Source organism: Mesoplodon bidens, assembly GCF_964165515.1.
Source record: "Mesoplodon bidens genome assembly, chromosome: 18".
Classification (NCBI taxonomy): Eukaryota; Metazoa; Chordata; class Mammalia; order Artiodactyla; family Ziphiidae; genus Mesoplodon; species Mesoplodon bidens.
Genome location: NC_138175.1, coordinates 15,440,182 through 15,462,843, shown reverse-complemented (window position 1 = coordinate 15,462,843; position 22,662 = coordinate 15,440,182). Strand labels below are relative to the sequence as shown.

Below are 22,662 nucleotides of genomic sequence, written 5' to 3'. Positions count from 1 at the left end.
AAGTACTACACATTGTGTGAGAGAGAAGGGAAAGATGATGGGCATTGAGTAATTTGCCTTTTTTTTTTTTAAAGTACTAACATTTAGAAAGGGGAAAGTCTCAGAAAGCTGTTAGGCTAGAAATTATAAAACGAAATAGAAACTGCTCTGGATATCTTCCTAAGGCCTAGAAAAAAATCAAGAGCATTTTTTAGAGCACCTATGAAATGATTCCTCAGAGAACTTATTAACATCAATAATTAGGGCTATACACAAATATTAAATATCTCCATGGCATTTTGCAATTTACAGGGCACCTACAAGCACATGACCTCAGTCAGGCTCACAACATTCCTGTGAAGCAGCTGTAGGTCAGAAATGTCTATTCGTTTTTACAGGAAGAAAGTGAAGCTTAGAGCTGTAAAGTGAGCAATCCAAGATCAACAGCAATAAGTGCCAGGATCAGATCTTGAACCCAGATCTTGAGACTTGATATAATTTTCATATGTCCATATTTCCATAATAATTTGCATCCTGGTTTTACCTTCAATTTGTGTATATTGAATTTATCAACAAATAAAAATGCATTAAATCACAGTTATAAACTGATTTGATCTGATATGGGTTCACATATCAGATCAAAAGAGAGTTCTCAAATCAGATTTTTTTCATGACATTTATCATGATTGCAATCATCCTAGAAAACGTAATTTTTCCTTAAATGAATTCAAAGAAATGAAAACATATAACTCTAGATTCTAAATATAAACTCAAAAGTTTAAACTATCTCCTTAAAATATGAGGTTCCTATCAAGACCATACAAATCTGGCATAAGGATACCCATACAGGTCAATAAAATAGAACTCAGAATCTAGAAATAAACCAATATATTTATGGTCACTTGCTTTTGAACAGGGATAACAAGACAGTTCAATGGTGAAAGAATAGACTTTCAACAAACAGTACGGAGAAAATTGGATATCTGCATGCAAAAGAATAAATTTGAACTTCCCTGCCTAATACCTATACAAAAATTAACTCAAAATTAATCAAGGAGTAAAATATAAGAGCTAAAACTCTAAAACTCTTAGAAGAAAATATAGGTGTAAATCCTCATGACTGTGGACTAGGAGATGGTTTCTTAGATATGACACCTAAATCACAAGCAACCAAAGAAAAAATATATAAAAACTATGGTGCTTCAAAGGACACTATCAAGAAAGTGAAAACACAGCCTACAGAACAGAAGAAAATTTTTGCAAATCATACATGCTATAACAGTCTAGTACCCAGAATATTTTTAAAAAACAACACTTATAAAACAACAATAAAAAGACAAATAACCCAATTCAAAAATGGACAAAGGATTTGTATAGACATTCTCCAAATGGTCAATAATAAGCACACGAGAAGATGTTCAACATCCTTAGTCATCAGGGAAATGCAAATCAAATCCACAGTGAGATATCACTTCACACCCACTACAATATCTATAATAAAAAAGACAAACAATAACAAGTGTAGCACAAGATGTGGAGAAATTGGAACTCTCATACATTGCTGGTAGGAATATAAAATGATGCAAGCTCTTTGGGCAAAAGTTTGACAGTTCTTTCAAAATGTTAAACACAGAGTTACCATATGAACCAACAATTCCACTCCTAGGTATATACTTGAGAGAACTGAAAACATGATCACACAAAAATTGTACACAAATGTTCACAGCAACATTATTCAGAAGAGCCAAAAAGTGGAAACAACAGAAATATCCATCAACTGGTGAATGGAAGTAAAATGTGGTATATCCATACAATGGAATATTATTTGGCCATAAAAAGGAATGAAGTACTGACACACACTGAAACATTCTTGAACCTTGAAAACATCATGCTAAGTGAAAGGAGCCAGACACAAAGGCCCCATATTGTATGATTCTATTTATGTGAAATGTTCAGAACAGGTAAATGCATAGATACAGAAAGATTAATGATTGCCAGGGGCTGGAAGGAGGAAGAATGGGAAGTGACTGCTAATGGGTATGGGATTTCTTTTCAAGGTGATAAAAATGTTTTGGAATTAGATACTTGTGATGTTGCACAACCTTGTGAATATATTGTACTAAAAACCAATGTGTTATACCCTTTAAAAGGGTGAATTTCGGGCTTCCCTGGTGGTGCAGTGGTTGAGAGTCCGCCTGCCGATGCAGGGGACACGGGTTCGTGCCCTGGTCCAGGAAGATCCCACATGCCACGGAGCAGCTAGGCCGCTGAGCCATGGCCGCGGAGCCTGTGCTTGGCAACGGGGGAGGCCACAACAGTGAGAGGCCCGCGTACCGCAAAAAAAACACAAAAAAACGGTGAATTTCATGGTAAGTGAATTATATCATAATAAATTTTTAAGTGGAGTTCTTTAAATTACCCTACCAATACTGTTGTAATGTAAAGCCCTAACAGGGTCTTGGTAGGAGCCAATAAATATAAACCAGAGGATATTTCAAGGGAAAGTTAATATACTTAAAATGGCAAAATAATTGCATAAATCCATGAGTAGACTGGAAAAGTAGAAACAAAAAATGAAGCTGAAGAAAATCCATGATTAAAGAAAAAGTCTTGCAGCTCCAGAACAAGTTTAGGTGAGAGCAAAAATAAACTAATTCCTTATTTAATAATTTTTGCCTTATTTGACTATAACCCTGAATCACAACACCTCAGAGGCATTTCTAGGACACATGAAGGTTTTAAGAATAGCATTATTATGATCCCATTTTATTTGCAGCTCAAGGAGATGAAACAAGACGCCCAGTATTACACATTATTATTTGATGAAGCCAAGAAATTTCACTGGAGGCTCTCTCCTAATACTTTACCTGCTAGCTATTTTCATGTTGAAAATGTCAACTACATCAACTTTAAAGTGACATAATGCCATCTTTGTATCCCTCAGTCTAAACTCATCAAGAATTACTGTTAAGTACAAAAGCCAGTGCTTATTCCAGCTTGCATTCTTACACTGACTAAAAACCTTCTGATTGGTTGAGAATATTCCATTTTCTGGCTACCTACCCAAGAATTAAAATTTTAAATGAAATTTAAAAGTTTCCTTAACTGAACTGAAGTTAAATAATAATAATTCCTACCTTGGACTTCCCTGGTGTCGCAGTGGTTGAGAGTCCACCTGCCAATGCAGGGGACACGGGTTAGAGACCTGGTCCGGGAGGATCCCACATGCCACGGAGTGGCTAGGCCAGTGCGCCACAACTACTGAGCCTGCGCTCTAGAGCCCGCGAGCCACAACTACTGAAGCCCGTGCACCTATAGCCTGTGCTTCACAACAAGAGAAGCCACCGCAGTGAGAAGCCTGTGCACTGCAACAAAGAGTAGCCCCTGCTCACCGCAACTAGAGAAAGCCCGTGCACAGCAATGAAGACCCAACGCAGCCAAAGTTAAATAAATAAAATAAATAAATTTATTAAAAAAAGAATAATTCCTACCTCATATCCCAGCCACAAAGAATGAATGAATGAGCCATTTACCACAGAATTGTGAAGGACCAAGATCCTCTCACATTAAACACAAGATGCAGACAATGATATCATCTCGTTAGAGATTTCTGGAAAGGACATTTTGCAAGAGCGCTTTATGCAAATACCAAGACTTGTTGCTTTATAAGCAATGACCAGCATCCTCATTAGCTCCACCTTTGTGGGGCCAGTGATCATAAGGGATATTTACATAACTCTTTCATATATTCATTTTACTTAATCAGCACAACAACCCTATGAGAGTAGAGACAAGGAATTATTACATTATTAACCATTTTACATTTTTAGGAAGCAGGGATTCAGAATAGGGAAGTGACTTGCCCAAAGTAACCAGGCTGGTCAGCAGCAGACTCAAAGCTGGATCTTCTAATGTCAGATCCCATCTTTCCACCGCATGCCCTACTGCTCCAAGTGAGCTATGTCAAAGGCAGGCTTAGGCATTCTACAAGACGAGAGAATTAGAGGAAAGGAAGGAAAGCGGTGAGGAAATAGAAGGGGACGATGAGAGGGGAAGGAGGTGTTTTATTAGGAAGTGAGTCTAACCACTTTCAATTGCCCCAAACGCCCCTTGAGTGGCAACAGTGCCACAAGTTACCCCTCTCTAAATTAATTCTATGCCCCAGGGTCTACAGCTACTGTTGTTTTATTAGTTGAGAATCATGTTGGAGACTTAAATGTCTAAAACGAAGCTAAAGATTTCTCTCCTCTGAGGTTCTGACAGCCGAACTTAGCCCCTCCCACAAAGGTCCGTGGCCCCTAGATTTCGATCACATTAAACGCCGTGGGGACCGAAGAAACCATGAGATGTGGGGAAATGAAGGGAAGAGGGTTTGGGCTGGGGAAAGGGGGAGACTAAGGTTGAGCTAAGGAGAGGGGGAGCCTGCGGTGGAGCTGTGGTTGGGGGACGTGGGCTTTTGTGGCTGAACTCGAAGGTGGGGAAGCAAACCAGGATCAGAGCTGACAGGGTAGAGTTTAAAGGTTCAGGAGAGCATAGGGGAGCTGACGAGTTGACAGGACCAGAAAAAGACCTAGGAGGGTGCGAGGCTGGGTGGTCTCCAGGGCGCGAGAACCGAGGCGAGGCCCCTCTCGAATGTCTGTGATTGGATGCTCCCTTAAGTCCTGCCTCCCCGGACCCCTCTGCCCTTAAGCCCCGCCCATGCCTCCGGGCGCGCGCCTGGGGAGCGGGGAGGGGGACGAAGCTTGCGAAGGGGGGAGGGGGGATAGGAGAGACTCGTGCACGCGCCCCACTCGCTGCGGGTGCGCGAGCAGCGCGCTCCCGCCGCCCGCGTCGCCATCTTTTCCCCCTCCGTCTGTCTGTCTGCCGTTGGCTTTGTCCGTTTGCAGCGCCGCCCCTCGGCTCCCCGCCACCAGCTCGGCCTGGAGCTGCCCTCTGCCCGCCGGGGCCCAGTCCCAGAGAGCCCCGGCCCGGCCGGCCCGAGCTGCGGCCCAGGGCCCATTGTCCGGCGGTCCGTCTGTCCGGAGGCGGGGCCCAGGGACCCGGAGCGCCGCGGAGCGCCGAGGCGCCGGGTAAAAAGACCCCCGACTCTTTCCCTCCGGGACCAGGCTGAGGATGCAGGGGCTCCTCGCCCCCTCCCTTGGTCGCCGGCTGCCGGTCCTTTTGTCAGTCTGTGTCTGGGGAGGGGAACAGGGGCTCGCTCTGGCCTGGGGGGCGGGGGCCGCCTTGGCTCTGACCCTCCCCCTGCCCCGGGTTCCCGCGACGAGGCCGGACCGGGCTGGCTCCCCACAGCGGCTGTTCCACTTTCCGTCCCTCTGGAGGTCTCGGGCGCGGGAGGGGCGTCCGCGTCGCCGCCCTCCCCGCGTGGGCCCAGGTCGGGCTCAGCCGGGCAGCGCCGGGACGGCCCGGGCGTCTGACAGGCTGGGCTGGAGCTGGGGGAGGGGGAGGATGAGCGTGGGGGCGCCGACCCGGGTGTCAGTCCCGAGTCGCCTTCTCGCAGAAGGGCTTCTAAATTTAGATTTCTGAGAAGACTGTATTGTGTGAGGGTTTGTCTGAGCCGCCTCAGAAGACCTCTGGCTCTTGTCTGATAATTCCCGGGAATCTACCTGTGCTCATGCTTCAGGAAGCCAGAGGGACCGTCTCGGCTGGTTATACACACGCTCCAGACCGAGCAGAAGCGGGAACAGGGTGGACTGTGAGGCGGCTACGTGACCAGCTTTCTTGTCCTCTCCTTTTTGGCAGATACAGATACCTGGGATTCAGGCGAGTTTACTTTGCTCCGTGGGAACTGCACCAGAGCTGGAGGTGGGAGTGCACCCTCTTTTCTTAAAGCTTGGATTTCACCCGTGTTTTCTTGCTAAAGTCTGTGGTGTGTCCTGGAAGCTGCAACCTAACACCTGTGGGAGAGCAGGGACAGTGTTAAGGGGAGACGTTGGCCCCCCTCCCAAGTATTCTTAACCGCATTCTAAAGATGGACAAAACTGCCTGCCTTTTTAAATAGAATCCCTTGTAGACCTGAATCTCACCGGTTACCTTTCTTCCCATCCTGTTTTTCTTCCAGATGGTGATGTTCAGGCTATCCATTTACATTTTTGTATCGGTTTCAGATTCAGGCTTGGGAACTGAGGCAGCGTTGAAAGTTAAACTGAGTTAGTGAACTTTACGGCCATGTGTCTATGGATTTTATTAGATTTTACTGCTATAAAACAATTGTTTAACCTCTGAGATCTTGTGCAGTCAAGAATGTTATCTGCTAGTGCTAGTTTTTTATTGTTAATTAATTACATAATTAATTAACTTAGTTATTTTCAAGAGTCCACGACCCCACAAGTTTTCTTTTTTTGAGGGAGGAAGAGTATTTGCTTATGTTTTCCCCTTAATCCCTCAGGTGTGAAGTCCCATTGGGTACCATCTGGTTGGTTCCCCATTTGGCCACTAGGAGGATTGTGAGATGCAGTGGACACTGGTGATTTAAATATGCCAGATGTTGATTTCTGTTTCTGACTTGTAGCTTTAGTATTGAGCTGTTGCCTCACCAAGATGATGTGAACAGAGCCTGTGTCATATTATTTGGCCTTCATTCAGAAGGATCTTTATTACCTTTATCTCACGGTTTCAATTTCTGATCTTAATAAGAAGAAAATTTAAAGATTAAGGTTTCATTTTCTTCCTTATACAATAGAGAGCTATAGCTCTGCAAATTTTAGAAAAAAAACATGATAGGCAACCTGCATTTCATTCAACTTTCTACTTTGTGATTCCACAGACTTATAGGAAAAGATCCAAAGTGTAATATTCATTCACTGCTTCAATTTGTAAAATAACTACTTGATTAGAAAGAAATGATCTACACAAACAAAACTTAGAGAACACGTTTCATTAGCATTAGCACTCAACATACTACCTTAAAATTGATTTTTACTGTATACATTTGGAGTTTTTTTTTTTTTTTAATTAAAGGTCTGAAAAAGAACTGTGTTTGATATGCAGATATGATAGAAGACTGCCTGAAAGCTGCTTCCTTTGCCACTTCCTGTGGAGGCCTGTCTTTACCATTTGCGGTTTCTTTCTTCTTTTGGTAAGGGGAGGCAGGATCTGATTACAGGTCTGAGGTCCTTTCTAGCTACATAGAGGAGTTAGTTGGCATAACAGGAGGTGAGTCTTCACTAACTGGAGTGCAAAGTGTAGATGGTAGTAAGTAGTCTCTCATAATGCCTCTTAAGGCAATAAACTACAATTTTATATTTGCTTATTAGTGTGAGTATAATTTGAGAAGGCAGGGACTGAAAAGAAAAGTTAGAGGGTGACCACATCCACGTTCTCATCTTTGGTAGGAAAGAGAATATCTCCTTTTAATCTATGTCTGTTTATTCACTCTATCTTTCAAAGAAAATTCACAGCTTCCACTACTAATCCATTTCAGACTCTCTAACAACACTTAATGCTGGGAAAGCCTTTCTTATAACTAACCAGGAAGCTCTAGGCTTAAGTATCTGTTCTCTCCTATTTCAGGGAAGCAGGTGCATGTCTCTGCAGCACTTCTCATTTGGGGACCTTTTCTCTTTGTTCTTCCCACTCTTTGCTACAAGAGGCTGGATTGAGAAGAGGCACTAAAGTTATTAACTTTGACCACCACTCGGGAGCATGTGAGCAGGGCCAGGTTGATGTTCCACATTGAGGTATTGAATTAGTACCCAGCAATGTGTATGGCACCTGGCTCTTCTGGTAAAAGCCCATCTTCAACACGAAGTCTGATTTGCTTTAGTGCCCTGTCATCCACAGTCCCTAGCACTGTGCCTGCATCCCTAGGTAGAGGCTCTATTTCCCATGTTTCATTTACAGATGCCCAGGAGTTTTGAGATATTTCCTGTCTCACAGGGATGTGGTGCCTTCGTCACCTCCAGGAGAGATAACTTCTTGAAAAAAACATCTGGAGGCTCTCATTGGTGCAGATTTCAGGGCTTGACTTCCAGAGGGCATGTGACATATGAGCTGCCACCCTCTTTAGCTTCCTTTGCTTCCTTTTACAATTCATGAGGGTTATCTCTTTGAGCCCATGGTGCTTCTAACGCTGGTTGCCTGAGTTTTTTTGCTTCCTTTTCTACCTTCTGAGCTTGATCATGATCACTTAACAGTATTATGGATTCCAGAGTTGGATTTAGAGTGGAATTCTCTAAATCCTTTGGAATTCTCTCTGAAACTTCTTGGGACCTTAAAGTTGTACTAGAGATTTCTTTCTTTCTTTCTTTAAGAAGTTCAGTGATTTATAACTGGTGAATTTTATATATGCTCAAAAACTATTTTAAAAAGTCATCTTTTAATTGTGTATAATTTATGAGCAAAATGACATGTGCTAACATTATCCTTTTTTTTGTAGGTCAGCACCTTGCAAGGAGGTAGTAACATCCAGTCGTGAAACTGGGAAAAGCCAGAGCTCTTGGATCAGGGAAACATGTCCCGTCGGAAACAGACAAATCCAAATAAAGTTCACTGTGAGTACTGGGCTTTTTATTCTGGAACCTGAGAACGCTGAGGGTTGGAAAGGAAGAGTAATCTGAATTTAGGTGATCGACTCACACTAATTTGTGAAGAAAAAAGGGTTAAAGATGTCGAACATGATGGATTTAAAGTGTTTCTATGCTGGAGGAGGTCTTAGAAACCTGTCTTAGGAATAGGTGCTCTTGATTCATCTTTAGTATTCACATTAACAAACATTTATAGGATTCCTACTCTGTGCAAAGCCTTGTGCTAGATGCCAAGGCCATAAAACAGTATAAAAATGTATAAGACTATAACGTAGCCACAGATATATAGATAGATGAGCATATAGCAAGATAATATATGCTAAGTGCCAGATAGGGATGCTGCAGACTGTGTGTACTACAGAAATTAAGAGGAGGGAAAGGGACTTCCCTTGCGGTCCAGCGGGTAAGACTGTATTTCCACTGCAGGGGCCACGGATTTGAGCCATGGGTTTGATCCATAGGTGGGGAACTAAAATCCCATGTGCCCTGAGGCCAAAAAAAAAAAAAAAAGAGGAGGGAGAGAGCTCCATGGACTGAGATAGCCAGGGAATGCTTGATGGAAGAGGCCTTAGACTATGAACTTGAACTGGACCTTGGAAGGTAGAAAGTGGATTCTTTAAAGAAAGAGGAAAGGAGAGGTAAAATCAGGTAGGGGAAAGCAAAGAAACAAAGAGGGAATGCACGTGGTATGTTCAGGGGACAAGGAGACTTTGTATGAAGCAGAAGTTGCATTTGTCCAGAAGCCATAGAACATGACGTTGGAAATGTTTAACTCTGCATTGTAGAGGCCTGAAGACCAGGCCAAGTTCACGCTTTATCCTGACTGCAAGGAGCTACTGAAGGTTTTTAAGCAGGGAGAATGGAGTGACATTCAGAATACAGTGTTTTGGGACTACAAAATAGTGTGTGGGATGGATCACATGAAGAAGAGACTGGTATCAAGAGCCAGCTATGCACTATTGCCTTGCATTATTTCTCAGCAGGTTCATATATATGTTTTATTTTAGTAATTGGATTGTAAACTTCTGGAGGGCAGACACTATGTCCCATATATAATTCCTGCTATCCCTCTCTACTTCTAGCACTGCTCATAGTGGGTTTTCAAAAGTGCCTTATTAAATTAACACTAATATATCTATGTAGATTTGAGACAATTAACCAGTTTCCTGTGATCTGGGGAGATAAGCATCCTCATTCAAATGTAAAAAAGAGACAAATAGCTCCATGTTCTTATGGAGGACTGACTAAAGTACAGCAACATTTGAAGGGAATTCAGTGGTATAACATATGAAAGTTTTTTGTTTTTTTTAAGGAAAAAAACCTACATTTGAGAGGATAGATCAGTCATGGAGTTAAGATAAGAGGACTAAAATTTATTAAAAACATACTGTATGCCAGACAGTATGTACCTTATTTTATTTTATTGGGAAATTTCAAAAGTAGGAGAGAAAACAGTAGGTTCAGAGGAATTAAGAGGACTTCAGCATTTTATAGATTAAATGAGATTAGGGTAGCAAACTTTCATATACAATTCTTCAAGAAAAGTTTTATAAGACAGCACAAGTTGGATACTTCTAGGAGTGTATTCTGGAGTAGGTGGATATGGAAGGCTGCCTAATATAAAGGCGAGTGGTTCAGGATTTAGAAACTGCTGCTAAAACAGTGAAATTTAGTGGGCCTGAATGTGAGGATTTTCAAGAGAGATAAAATGAAGTATCTCTACTATAGGTAATACAACACAGAGGTTCAGAAGGTTTGTCTTCTCCTCTCTGGTGGAAGGTGGATATTGAGAAAAGACACAGATGTGACCCCAAGAAGGCAGGGCAGGAAAGGAACTCTTAGTAGAGTGATGGGTTTACAAATAAGGCAATCACTGGAGTTGGGCATTTACCTCTAAAAGCCACCTGTCCAAAGAGACTTTGAGGAAAGTAGCTGGTGGGGATGATAGTATGATCAAGTACAGGGAAGCCAGTAAATGCTTGTGTGGCCAATGCCTGCGCCCACATAGCATAAGTCCATAGCTGCATCTCCTCCCACCGTAATCAGTCAAAGCCAAGATGAGCTGGTACTGGAGTTGGAAAACAGATGGACAAACAGACCACAGAGAAGGAGGGAATATCATATCCACAGCTGCAGAAACGCAGTTTCTAGAGTTGAGCTAGTGAAGCTTGTAGTAGTGTGGTGGAGCGGGTGGGACTTTGCAGTGATGACCATTAAGAGGGCTGTGAATGGAAATGTTCAGGTGCAACTAAAAAGTGGACCCACAGGGAGGGGCTGTTTTCAGTGATGCATTTGGGCAGGGAATTGTGAAGGCATATCACATGATGGACTAAGAAAGAAGAAAGACACTGAGATTTGCTGGTCTCTGAGGACCTTCTACTTATTTACTATTTGGGGACTGAAGCTGGTCCTACATTTTTTGGAAGGTCATCTTCTCATTGCCCACAATAATGCCAAGTAGAAATAGGTAATTTCAGTCTTCTGACCAGGTGCGTCTCCTAACCCCTTGCAGTGAAATAGAACCAATCAAATGTATTGAATTTAATGCTGCTCATCTATTTAAAGTAAACAGAATGAATTCAAGGTCTGGGAGGCAGGAAGGTCTGCAGAAGCTTTGCTTAAATGTCAAAGCCAATGGCATTTGAGCAGAGTAATGGCTGAGCTCCATTAGATCTGCCTTCTGGGAACAAGAGGATTGTGTAGCAGGCAGCTCCTAAAAGAATATATTAAGAAGCCCTCCTAAAAGAATATATTAAGAATCCCATTGCTGTTCCCTGGCAGCATCTGTCTGATCCACTTTAGAAGTCAATGGGCAGGCTGCTCTGGCATATACTTGGCTTTCCTCAGGATTGTCTCTGTATCTAAATTACCATCATGATCTCTCCTTTACCCAGAAACGTCCAGGCAGACTCTTGTGTTTTGCCCAGTTCCTTAATAGACTTGATGCAGAGCTTTTGGAATAAAAGTCCAGAATTGTTGTTAGTCACAGAGGAACTGCATATGGGTTGAAATCTCTGTAGACCTCTTCCCTCCCTCCTTCCTCATCTCACCCCCTCTGAATACAAATTTCTGTAAACTGTTTCTAGAGAGGTTGAAAATACAATCATTTGCACACTTTCATTTGGTGCTTTTGTACCAAGCAAACCACTAAGTAAAGGAAAACTTCCATTTCTTAAGAGACTTTTGTTTTCAGATTATATATGAGACTAAAAACTTTCAACTTCAATTAAAGTTTTCAGCTTTTACAGAGAAGTAGGAAAAAGAAGCCTTCAAAGCCCCTTCTCTTCTAAAAAGTGCAGTTTGTTTTGTCTTCATTCATTGTCAGCATCCTTGTGAGGTAAATGGTTCTGTTCCCAATATGTGATAGCACCTTGGATTACGGAGACTGTCAGCTAGAAAAGGAATCCTAAGTGCCCCACTCCCAGTTCTAACTCATTTTATTCTGAATTTGACATCTGCTCTCTTAGAATATGTCTCAGCTGCTTCACTTAATTTAAGTCAGCCAGACATTGCATTTATTTAACTGCACCAAAGACTCAAGAAAGAGAATTGTAAAATCTTTGTCTTCCAGTAACTTTCATCTCAGGCTTCTCATCTGTTCTACAGGCTTGTTTGCATGGCTTTGTTCTTATCTGGTCTAAAAAACCTTAGCCAAATCAGACCAACAGTATCTTGATTTCATACCACAAAAAGGAGAGGTAGTACCTTGCTTTTTACTGTTGAACTTAGATGACTTTTTCTCAACTATTAATAGACAAATAAATACCCATGTTAAAGAAGATGGTTGCCCTACATTAATAGCTAGAAGCCAGAGGATTTTTTTTAACCTACTCCAACAGTCTCAAGATAGAAGGAAATAATAATGCTACATTGTAAAAGCAGGCAACTGTATAACACTTCTTAATCACTAGTATCTGTATGGATCACATTATACTTGAGTTAATATGACATACTTTTAGCAATTATCACTACCTTCTTATGAAAGGATAATTCTGGACAGTCAGATTTAGGGATTAGGTAAATAATGACTACTGGGAGATCATTCACATATCTTTTTCTGTGAGGTCTGCCAGAATCCCTCTTTATGGTTTTTATATATTTTGCTTTATGTTGGTATTTAAATAAGAATAGCCCTAAAGAGTAAAGTTTACCTTAGCCTTTTTCCCAAGTCAGGAATGGAATAAAATAGAGGAGCATAGCTTTTCTTTCCAAACTGCCAAAAAAGGAATAGCCCAACTATCCTAGGTGAGAATGCTCCCAAAAGTCCTAGATAGGGCAGCTGTATTGAACAGACTCTTCTCTGTTCTGTGAAGGTTGAAATATTTAGACAACTTCAATAGGAATAAATTTTTAGCTCAAGTTTGATAGAGACTAGACTGAATTACTAGCTGATCTTGAAAATTAAATATCCTTATAGATGTCCTTCTAATACAGTGGTGATTCCCCATTAAGAAAGGGGTGGGGGACTTACCTGGTGGCACAGTGGTTAAGAATCCACCTGCCAGTGCAGGGGACACGGGTTTGATCCCTGGTCTGGGAAGATCCCACCTGCCACGGAGCAAACTAAGCCCGTGCACCACAACTACTGAAGCCCAAGTGTCACAACTACTGAGCCTGTGCTGTAGAACCCGTGAGCCACAACTACTGAAGCCCGTGCACCTAGAGCCCATGCTCCGCAACAAGAGAAGCCACCGCAATGAGAAGCATGTGCACCGTAACAAAGAGTAGCCCCCGCTAGCCACAACTAGAGAAAGCCCGCGCACAGCAACGACGACCCAACACAGCCAAAAATAAAATAAATTAATTTAAAAAAAAAAGAAAGGGGGGGAAGTGTAGATTCTTAGTATGTTATAAACCTAGCTGGTTTCTGGATGGGTTTCTTTAGAGATGTCATTGATGAGAATGGTCTGCCATTGATAATTATATGCTGGTACATAACTTGTTCCTTAGTGTCATATCTGCCCACGGCCACCAGGTCCAAAAACATGCATTTACCCAGAAGAATTCAGTAACTATTCCAGTTAGCCATGGTCTGTGGTTACAGAGGAACCAACGTGGAGAAATTAAATATTTTACTCCTGCAAAGAGGGAAGAGGAGGCGCTATAACACAGAACTCATTTTTTGCTCTCCCTAGCGGTAATTTATATCCCGTGTGTCATCCTGAATATTATGAAACTGGACTTAAAGCAGGTTATTTTTCGTTTACTTGAGGGCTGTGTGGCTAGAAGTACACTTGGAATCTTAGCACCTCTATTCCCACTCATAGTGTCAGTCAGAATAGCCATAGTATTTTTTTCAGGCTTTTTAATAATTTCTGATGTAAAGTTTAATACTTAAAATTATGTTTGCCCCCCCCAGCCATAATATTATTCTAACCCAGGCATGGTAACTCATCACATGGAATCAGAAGCATAAAAATGATGGTTCCTTCTGTCAGTCCTGGCCTTGAGAACATTATTTTGGTATTTGAGTTGTATATATCAGTTTCTGATGGTAGGAAGGTAACACTAACACTAGGATCAGAGCTATTCTTGTCACACAGAGACAAGCATTTGTTTTCAGTAAAATTGCTCTAATGAACCTCTTAAAATTCTGTTTACAACTCTGCTAGAAAGCAACTGAAAAATATGGTAATTAAGGGTTGGACAGACCGGGGTCTGAATACTTAGTTCCACCATAGACCTTAGTTTTCTCCTAAGTAAAATATGGATAGTAATACCTACCACATAAGAGTTTTGCAGAGAATCAAGGTGAGGTAGCAACTATAATGCACTTAACGTAGAGCCTGGAACAAGAAGTGCCAAATATCACTATTATTAGCATTTGGCACTTAGCATATAGTAGATGTTCAATGAATATTTGCTGAACAAATACCTAAATGAATCACATGAAGCCTACTTCACATCAGTTCTTTCATTGCCCAAGGACTAGTTGTACAGGTCAACTGACCAGTTCATTCCTCCTACATCATTGTATCAGCCTCGGAATCTGAGCCTGTTTAATTTCCTCTCTCTGGAAATCTCCCTGGTCTATTGTCAGACATTTCACTAGGGCTTTTTATTATTCTCTCTTGGTGGCTGGAGAATGGGGACTGTAGTTTCCACTCTGACTGAGAAAATGGAAACCTCGAGAAACCCAATTCTCTTTTCTCCTTATGCCTGGCCTCTTGGAAATAAAAGAGCACTTAAATGTTAACTCTTCAATAACCACACAGATCCCAGGCAGAGTTCCTCACAGTAAATGCATAATCAGGATGGGTTTGGGGCTTTTGGATACTGCATACAAAGAAGAAAAAAAAAAGACCACACTAAACCAAGGAGACTAGATGAAATATTACCTGTTGCAAATTGGTTGGCATGTTTCAGGAAGTTTGTTCCTCAGCAGAAATGAGTTCACATATTATCTGTTTTCCTTTTAATCCATTATTTTTGATTTGCTCGTGGCTAATTCTAATAGATGTGAGAGAGTAAAGGAAGAACTTCTAGAGTATGTCTTGTAAGGAGAATGGATGAAGGATGGGGTCATAGATACTGTTTCAGATGGATTATTTGAAGCACTTGTTTATAGTCAGAGGCAGACAGAATCAGGACCATATTGCTAATACACTGAGATTCAGAGATTGTGCCCAGATTTTTTGCCCCATCTTCATTCCATCACTTTGCCGCTTGCCTCTGTCTCCCCAGTCCTGATGGAAGGTTATAAATAGAATTGAGATTTTGATGTTAAATTGGTAAAGTAGCAATTGATCACCTTTAAAAGGAGTCAGTATTAGGAGGATTTAAGAGAAGCAAATGATGCTTTCTAGAGCATCTGGCTTGTTTCCCAAGAAGAGTAGCTGTGCCCGGAAACCACTGGAGGCAACAAGCTGACTTGGAGATGAATGACCCCACCACAGGGTACCTGCCTGTCTCCTACCTTTGAATGGTCTGACTTTCCAACCAGCTTGCCTGGGGATGTACTGCCCAGCTGGTGGCCTGACTATTTTTCCTTGTGACCACCAGGGGATCAAGTATTTGCTGGGCTAGAAGAGCAAGCCCGCCAGGCGATGATGAAAACTGATTTTCCTGGAGACCTTGGCAGTCAGCGACAAGCTATCCAACAACTAAGAGATCAGGACTCCAGTAGCAGTGAGTTCTGCACCTTCTGGTAATGACTCAGGGCAATGGGAGAAGCATTATCAGAGTGTGTGTGCTCTGGGGATTATGCATGGGGGTTGGGAGGAAGACATGAAGAAGGAGATTTGTGGATCCTCAGTGTTCCCAAAGGTGTTCTAAGGTGTATGGGCATATGCTTGTCCAGAGAGAGAACAGGTTTTTTTAACTCAAGGACTGCAGTACTTGGCATAGTGCCATACACAGATAGATTTGTGATGACTGTGACAGACAGGGGCATAGGAATAATGAGTGCTCAAGCAGCCCCTGGGCTAGGTCAAATGAAAAGAAAAAAATCCCTGTCTCCTAGGATCTGTTTATTCATAATTAATGAAATGTAAGAGTGGTATTAATGAAAGTTTTGCTTGAGGACCCAGTTTTAATGTTTTTTTTTTTTTTTTTTTTTTTTTTTTTTTTGTGGTACGCGGGCCTCTCACTGTTGTGGCCTCTCCCGTTGCGGAGCACAGGCTCCGGATGCGCAGGCCCAGCGGCCATGGCTCACGGGCCCAGCCGCTCCGCGGCATATGGGATCCTCCCAGACCGGGGCACGAACCCGTATCCCCTGCATCGGCAGGCGGACTCTCAACCACTGCGCCACCAGGGAGGCCCCAGTTTTAATGTTTTATAAGAGGACTTGCTTACCAGTGAGATTATGCAGCATGTAAAATGCTAATGTCGAGGTCTTCCCACACCAAGTCCTGAGTAGATCCCTTTGGTTAAGAGATTGAAAAGACAGTGGCTGGTAACTGGTTGAGCCTCATGGATTGTCTGTTCTGTGACTTGCTTGAACAAATACACTTTGAGATGTGTTATTTCCTAGGATGATTTCCACATCTGATCCATCTGATATTGGTTATTATTAGTGTCAATTCGTACGACATTTCTGATTTTTCTCCACATTCGGGGTTGGAAAAGAAAGAAGGGGGTGAGAGTTCTGTACCTTCCAGGAACTACATTTTCTATTTAAACTAATACTCTAGCAATAAAAATAATAATTTAGCAAGTAATTGGTCAGGTACAGAAAAGTGAACCAAATATTTCTAGAAAATCTGTGGGAGCCACCAGTTTGAGTAATAGGTAGGAATGGCAATATCTATAGAAGTCTGATAGGTTTCCATTCTGGAAAAGTTGCATCATCCCTCTGCATGGCATACTTATTCTTTTTTTAATCTTTCTAGTAGAGAGATATATTTGGATTTTTGATGAATTACAAAAAGTGTTTGATACAGTGTTGTCTTAGACTACAAGTATTCCAAATAAGCTCATGAGAAAATATAGTATGATTTAATCTGTGCCAACCCTTATTACTGAGATGGATTCACACTAAAGCTTTGGACCAAGGAATAAGGCATACTGTAGATCTTTCCAGGGCCCAAATCCAGTCCACCAACCAACTGAAGTATCTAACAGAGACACATGTATCTACTAGCAGATGATTTGGTTAGATTTTCTTTTGAAGAAAGGGAATGTAACCAGTTTTGCCCAGTTCTTGGTAGATTTAGAAATTATGTAAGGGATAGTACAGAGAAGATAAGAAGCACGCTGTTAGCTAGGAAAGCTGAGTCTCACTGCTGATGCTGAGAGCCTGGTGAAACTCTATCCTGTATTTCTCTTGCTGACAGTCAGGCCCAGGAGTCTAGGATCTAGGTGGTGTTAGGATGGGACTGGAGTCTGACAGCTTCCCTAGGTTTGGCTTCCTCTTGTGATCTTCAAAGTACTAGCACTTTTTTTTCCTTTCAGAAAGAACTCCCTATGTTATTGTGTTTTTTTTTTTTTTTTTGCGGTACGCGGGCCTCTCACTGTTGTGGCCTCTCCCGTTGCGGAGCACAGGCTCCGGACGCGCAGGCTCAGCGGCCATGGCTCACGGGCCCAGCCGCTCCGCAGCATGTGGGATCTTCCCAGATCGGGGCACGAACCCACGTCCCCTGCATCGGCAGGCGGACGTTATTGTGTTTTTTAAAAATCATTTCTTTTCCAATTTTATAAGTAATAGAGGAAAAAAAATCAGCTCACACAAACCTTGCAGATCCCCTAGCCACAGGCAGACCTCTGCACGGCCACATCTTGCACCCTGAACTAAAACACATCAATTCTTACTTTAGCCACAAGAAATTATATTTCATCCTAAAGTAAAGAATATCCTGTTCCCTCCACTTGATGCATTCAATAATCCATCAGATAATCCATAGAACCACCAGAAACAATGGACTTATTTAACGTAGAATGCTGAGTTACTAGCAGGGTAAGGACACCGTGAGTCAAATACCACTACAGAATGCCCGAGGTTGGTTGCTTAACGTTTCCACTGTACTGAACAGCTTTTTCCCTATAAAGTGACATTTTCACCTAATTTCCTTCCTACTGCCTCCTTTATTGATAAGAGGAAAGAAAAACTTGTTGGTGTTTCTGTAATCATGCCTTGGGGTTTGTTGGGAGAGAACAGATTAGTGGGTCTCAGAATAGAATAGTGTATGCGACACCATGGAGAAATTGTGCGGGGAGGTTATGGAGAAAAGTAAGTAATAAAATCAGTGATAAGCATTGGTTAAGTCAGAAGTGGTGTGTTGGAATGAGCATGGTGTGAGGTGCATGGGAGGTGTGATTTGAACGTGTGAGATATTTGGGAACCCTGTGTAAGAAGTTATCATTTTTATGATAATATACAGGACCTAATAACCATTTTCCAATACAGTTTTGCCTCCGATTTTCTCTTTAGTGTGTATATGGCAATATAAACAATTATAGCTGGCTTCCACTTAACGTGATTTGTACCCAAATAAGCACTGATACAAACTATATTATGGAAGATCTGGGAATGTTTTCCATTTTAGCTGCAAACTTTTGGGTGGAAAGCAGCGTAAGATGTATTCACGCAAAAATCAGAACAAGTGACCAGTTTGTGTGTTCCAGGTGACAGTGAGGGTGATGAAGAGGAGACCACACAAGATGAAGTCTCTTCCCATACATCAGAGGAAGACGGAGGGGTGGTCAAAGTGGAAAAAGAGTTAGAAAATGCAGAACAGCCTGTTGGTGGGAACAGTGTGGTAGAGCATGAGGCAAGTGACAAATGGCTGCTGAGTCCGGGAACCTCCTTACCCTTCTACTCTGCCCAAGATGCCTGTCTTCCACATGTAACACTCTTGCCTCTGAGGGTCTCCTGGGCTTCATATGAAGCCTCTCTTCTTTCCCACCATGAGTTACCCAAACCTCAGACACTCAGTTCTCTTCACACCCAGCTTTCCTTTTCCACCCACATATCACTTCACTCCCACACAGCTCTTCTTCCTAAAGCTCCCCACTTCTTCCCAGCAGAACATCGGTCTTTGCAAAACTATTAGTTGACTTCCTCAGGTGTACTCTTGAATATGCTTGCAAATTTCAGTCAAAGTGTTAAGTGAGGTGCCATCTTTTCACTAAACTGTTTCCTAAGGATTCCTGCAAGAGGCATGGCAGTAGGGAAAGCTGATCTTCTCTCTACAGAGTTTACCTTAGGGGAAAAAGAAATAGATAAGCTCTCTCTGGAGTAATACTATGTCTTCATGGCAGGAAGCCTTGGAGAAAATGAAGATGGGAGCAAATTTAATTCCCTTTCCCCTATCACTTTTTCCTTCGACCCACACTGGGAACCTAGTAATAACATATGATAAGAGGTTGTGTTCCTTTTAACAGGATACCCTTTTAAAAGAAGTAGGGGCAGGGAAGAGACTGGTAAACTGTGTTCATGAATCACCTACTTGTTAAATTGCAGGTCACGGAGAATTTGAATTCTGACCCCTTACTTGGACTCTGCCAGTGTCCCCTCTGCCAGCTGGACTGTGGGAGTCGGGGGCAGCTGATTGCGCATGTGTACCAGGTATGGCCTGCGGAGCCGCATGCTCCAGAACACGGGTGCCAACAACTTGTGTAGCCTTTGCCTCCAACCCCGGAAAGAACCTTGGGTTGTTGCTTCCACCAAGACTCCACTCCAATCCTCAGAAAATTGTAGAGAATAAGTGGGATATGTTGAGTGAATATGTTCTGGGTTCCCAGGCAGACACACTGTGAAAATTAAGTATCATTTTTTTTCTAAATTACTTAAGGCATATTTTAAATAGTGAAATAGAAACTGGGCTTTGTTTTAAAGAAGAAAAAATGAGTTAACATAGGTGTTTCTGAAGTATTGGAGAAAGATAGTGTAAACCAGGGGATCAGAACTAGACAAACTTTTGTTTCCTTTTTTTTTCCTGATCCAGTCGCAGAACATGTGCCTTATGCTATGTATTGAACAGGCATTAGTACACATGGCAGCCTGAGTTTTACCATAAAGATAATTGGTTCATGAGGAGAAGCATTTCTTCAGAAGACTGATTTTAAAAGACTGAAGAAAAGGCAGTGCATTTAAATACCTTTTGGATATCAGTCTTTCCATCCAGCTTCTAGACTTGACCTTCAGTTCTCCTTTGAAATGCACTTGTGGGCTTCCCTGGTGGCGCAGTGGTTGAGAGTCCGCCTGCCGATGCAGGGGGCACGGGTTCGTGCCCCGGTCCGGGAAGATCCCACATGCCGCGGAGCGGCTGGGCCTGTGAGCCATGGCCGCTGAGCCTGCGCGTCCAGAGCCTGTGCTCCGCAATGGGAGAGGCCACAACAGTGAGAGGCCCGCGTACCGCAAAAAAAAAAAAAAAATACAGTTGTACCTACACAGCATGTGACAAGCAGGCCGTGAGAAATTATCCTGAGCAAGAATTCCTCTCAGGCTCTGGAGTCCCATTGTCCCCCAAGCCAGCCATGTCCCAGTACGTAGTCAGAACTCAAACTAATGAAATCTGAGTGATGGTCTGGATGGCCTTGCCCTTCTGAAGGCCCTTTAACACGAGAGACTCTTACTTTTCCAGGTGCTAGATAGGGAGAATAGTTGCAAGTCCTTGTTCTAAGACTAAGGAAAGGGGACATTTCCCAGAAAGTAGTTCCTAAGTGGGTACAGATTGTCCTGGAGCTGGTGTGAGTTGACAGATTAAGGCTCTCTCTTACAGCACACTGCAGCGGTGGTGAGCGCCAAGAGCTACATGTGTCCTGTCTGTGGCCGGGCCCTTAGCTCCCCCGGGTCATTGGGTCGCCACCTCTTAATCCACTCGGAGGACCAGCGGTCTAACTGTGCTGTGTGTGGAGCCCGTTTTACTAGCCATGCCACGTTTAACAGGTTAGCCGGGCAACTGACCCTCTGTGCTGGGAACAAATTACTGGGTGTGGGTTCTGCTTTCCCAAGTCAAAGTGAAGGTTAGAGACGGGCAAGGCAAAGGGAACTGACTCTTGACTCTTTGGAAATATGAGTAATGAGGCTAGTAAATATGTCCATTCCATTAGACATCCTCAAAGGGAAATGAACTCTCATTTCTTTCCTCGATCAGAATATCTTCAACTAGAAAGAGATGTGGGAAAGACCAAGACCATTCATGATAAAGCATGGAGAAAGAAGTTACAGGGTGCTGAGAGGACCCTAATGTGAGGACAGAGTCTCCACTGTGTCCCAGGAAGACTGGAACTGTGTAAATTGTGTCTGAGTCCCATTTGCTAGTGTACAACACAGGGTCGGCTGGGGGGAGGTGGAGCCAGTGGACTGGACCTCCCCTGAAGGCAGCCTCCGCCTCAAGGAGGACTGCCCTGCACAGTTCCTACAAACACCATCAGTCCGGCTTGAATGGAACTGCACATTGTAAGGGCTCATCTGATTTCTGGTGGCTTGCTATGGCGGTTGGCTCAGCCCCAAACTCCAGGTGGGCTTTAAGACTTGGTAGACAACCTAGCCCAAAGAAGGGCAAGGGTGGAAAGGTAGAGGAGGTCTCCCAAGCACTCATACTGACCCCTAGTGGTGAACTTGGAGCAACTGGCCTGGTAGGACAGAGTAAGTCAGGGCTGGATACCTGAGCCTTGTTAGACCGTGGCATTAACCATCTAAAATTTTTGCTTTCCAGTGAGAAACTTCCTGAAGTCCTTAATATGGAATCCCTACCGCCAGCCCACAGTGAGGGCCCCTCCAGTGCTGAGGGGAAGGACATTGCCTTTAGTCCTCCAGTGTACCCTGCTGGAATTCTGCTTGTGTGCAACAACTGTGCTGCCTACCGGAAACTGCTAGAAGCCCAGACCCCCAGTGTACGCAAGTGGGCCCTGCGTCGACAGAACGAGCCTTTGGAAGTCCGGCTGCAGCGGCTGGAACGAGAGCGCACAGCCAAGAAGAGCCGGCGGGACAATGAGACCCCCGAGGAGCGGGAGGTAAGGCGCATGAGGGACCGAGAAGCCAAGCGCCTGCAGCGCATGCAGGAGACAGATGAGCAGCGGGCACGCCGGCTGCAGCGAGATCGGGAGGCCATGAGGCTGAAGCGGGCCAATGAAACCCCGGAGAAGCGGCAGGCCCGGCTCATCCGGGAGCGGGAGGCCAAGCGGCTCAAGAGGAGGCTGGAGAAAATGGACATGATGTTGCGAGCTCAGTTTGGCCAGGACCCTTCTGCCATGGCAGCCTTAGCAGCCGAAATGAACTTCTTCCAGCTACCTGTGAGTGGGGTGGAGTTGGACAGCCAGCTCCTGGGCAAGATGGCCTTTGAAGAGCAGAACAGCAGCTCTCTGCACTGAACCACACCCTCCTGCCTGCCTTCCCACTCAGCCGTCCCCAGGGTCCTGTCCTTGCTGCTGGAGGCAGGCCCGAGTTTGTTGCAGGTGGACCTGTGTACCCCTTGCATATGGGAGCAGGATGATGGGGTCAGGAGGGACCCAGCTCAAGGCAGCTCTGGATGAGGGAGCAGGCACTCCAGACACCTCGACTCCCCAGCCCACTGCTGCAGGGCATGCGCATAGGACTCTGGGGCCCTAGTGTGGCCCACGCCCACCCCACGGAGTTGTGAGGGCTAATAAATTAATTTTATCTTTACTGGCCCTTTCCTGCTTTTCTCTCGATTTCATTCTAGCAAATCTAGGAGAGACGTGGATAGAAGTTTTCAGGCAGGGACGTCTAGCCATTGTCTTTTTCCGAGGGAGGGTG

The 22,662-nt window shown here is 43.6% G+C and overlaps 1 protein-coding gene across 3 annotated transcripts; it reads left to right on the top strand.

The window, feature by feature from the left end:
• Positions 1 to 5,032: 5,032 nt before the first annotated feature.
• Positions 5,033 to 22,551, top strand: ZNF821 (zinc finger protein 821). Of its 3 annotated transcripts, none has more exons than XM_081215218.1 (7): positions 5,033 to 5,048; positions 5,719 to 5,781; positions 8,354 to 8,468; positions 15,504 to 15,629; positions 18,564 to 18,709; positions 19,402 to 19,506; positions 21,602 to 21,687. In XM_081215218.1, the coding sequence occupies exons 3-7, from the start codon at positions 8,429 to 8,431 to the stop codon at positions 21,602 to 21,604; spliced, it is 420 nt and encodes a 139-aa protein (XP_081071344.1). In that variant the 5' UTR covers positions 5,033 to 5,048; positions 5,719 to 5,781; positions 8,354 to 8,428; the 3' UTR covers positions 21,605 to 21,687. The 3 variants fall into 3 exon arrangements, with proteins under 3 accessions (XP_081071344.1, XP_081071342.1, XP_081071343.1); XM_081215216.1 differs by lacking the exon at positions 5,033 to 5,048 and adding an exon at positions 20,663 to 20,829 and having other exon boundaries at positions 21,602 to 22,551; XM_081215217.1 differs by lacking the exons at positions 5,033 to 5,048; positions 5,719 to 5,781 and adding exons at positions 7,110 to 7,131; positions 20,663 to 20,829 and having other exon boundaries at positions 21,602 to 22,551.
• The last annotated feature ends 111 nt before the right edge of the window (positions 22,552 to 22,662 follow it).

Bases quoted from the DNA above. Each gene is read 5' to 3' on its own strand.
- ZNF821 (XM_081215216.1), top strand. From the start codon at position 8,429: ATGTCCCGTCGGAAACAGACAAATCCAAATAAAGTTCACT. The intron at 18,710-19,401 runs GCAAGTGACAAA...GTTAAATTGCAG, and splicing joins ACAGTGTGGTAGAGCATGAG to GTCACGGAGAATTTGAATTC. The intron at 19,507-20,662 runs GTATGGCCTGCG...TCTCTCTTACAG, and splicing joins TGATTGCGCATGTGTACCAG to CACACTGCAGCGGTGGTGAG.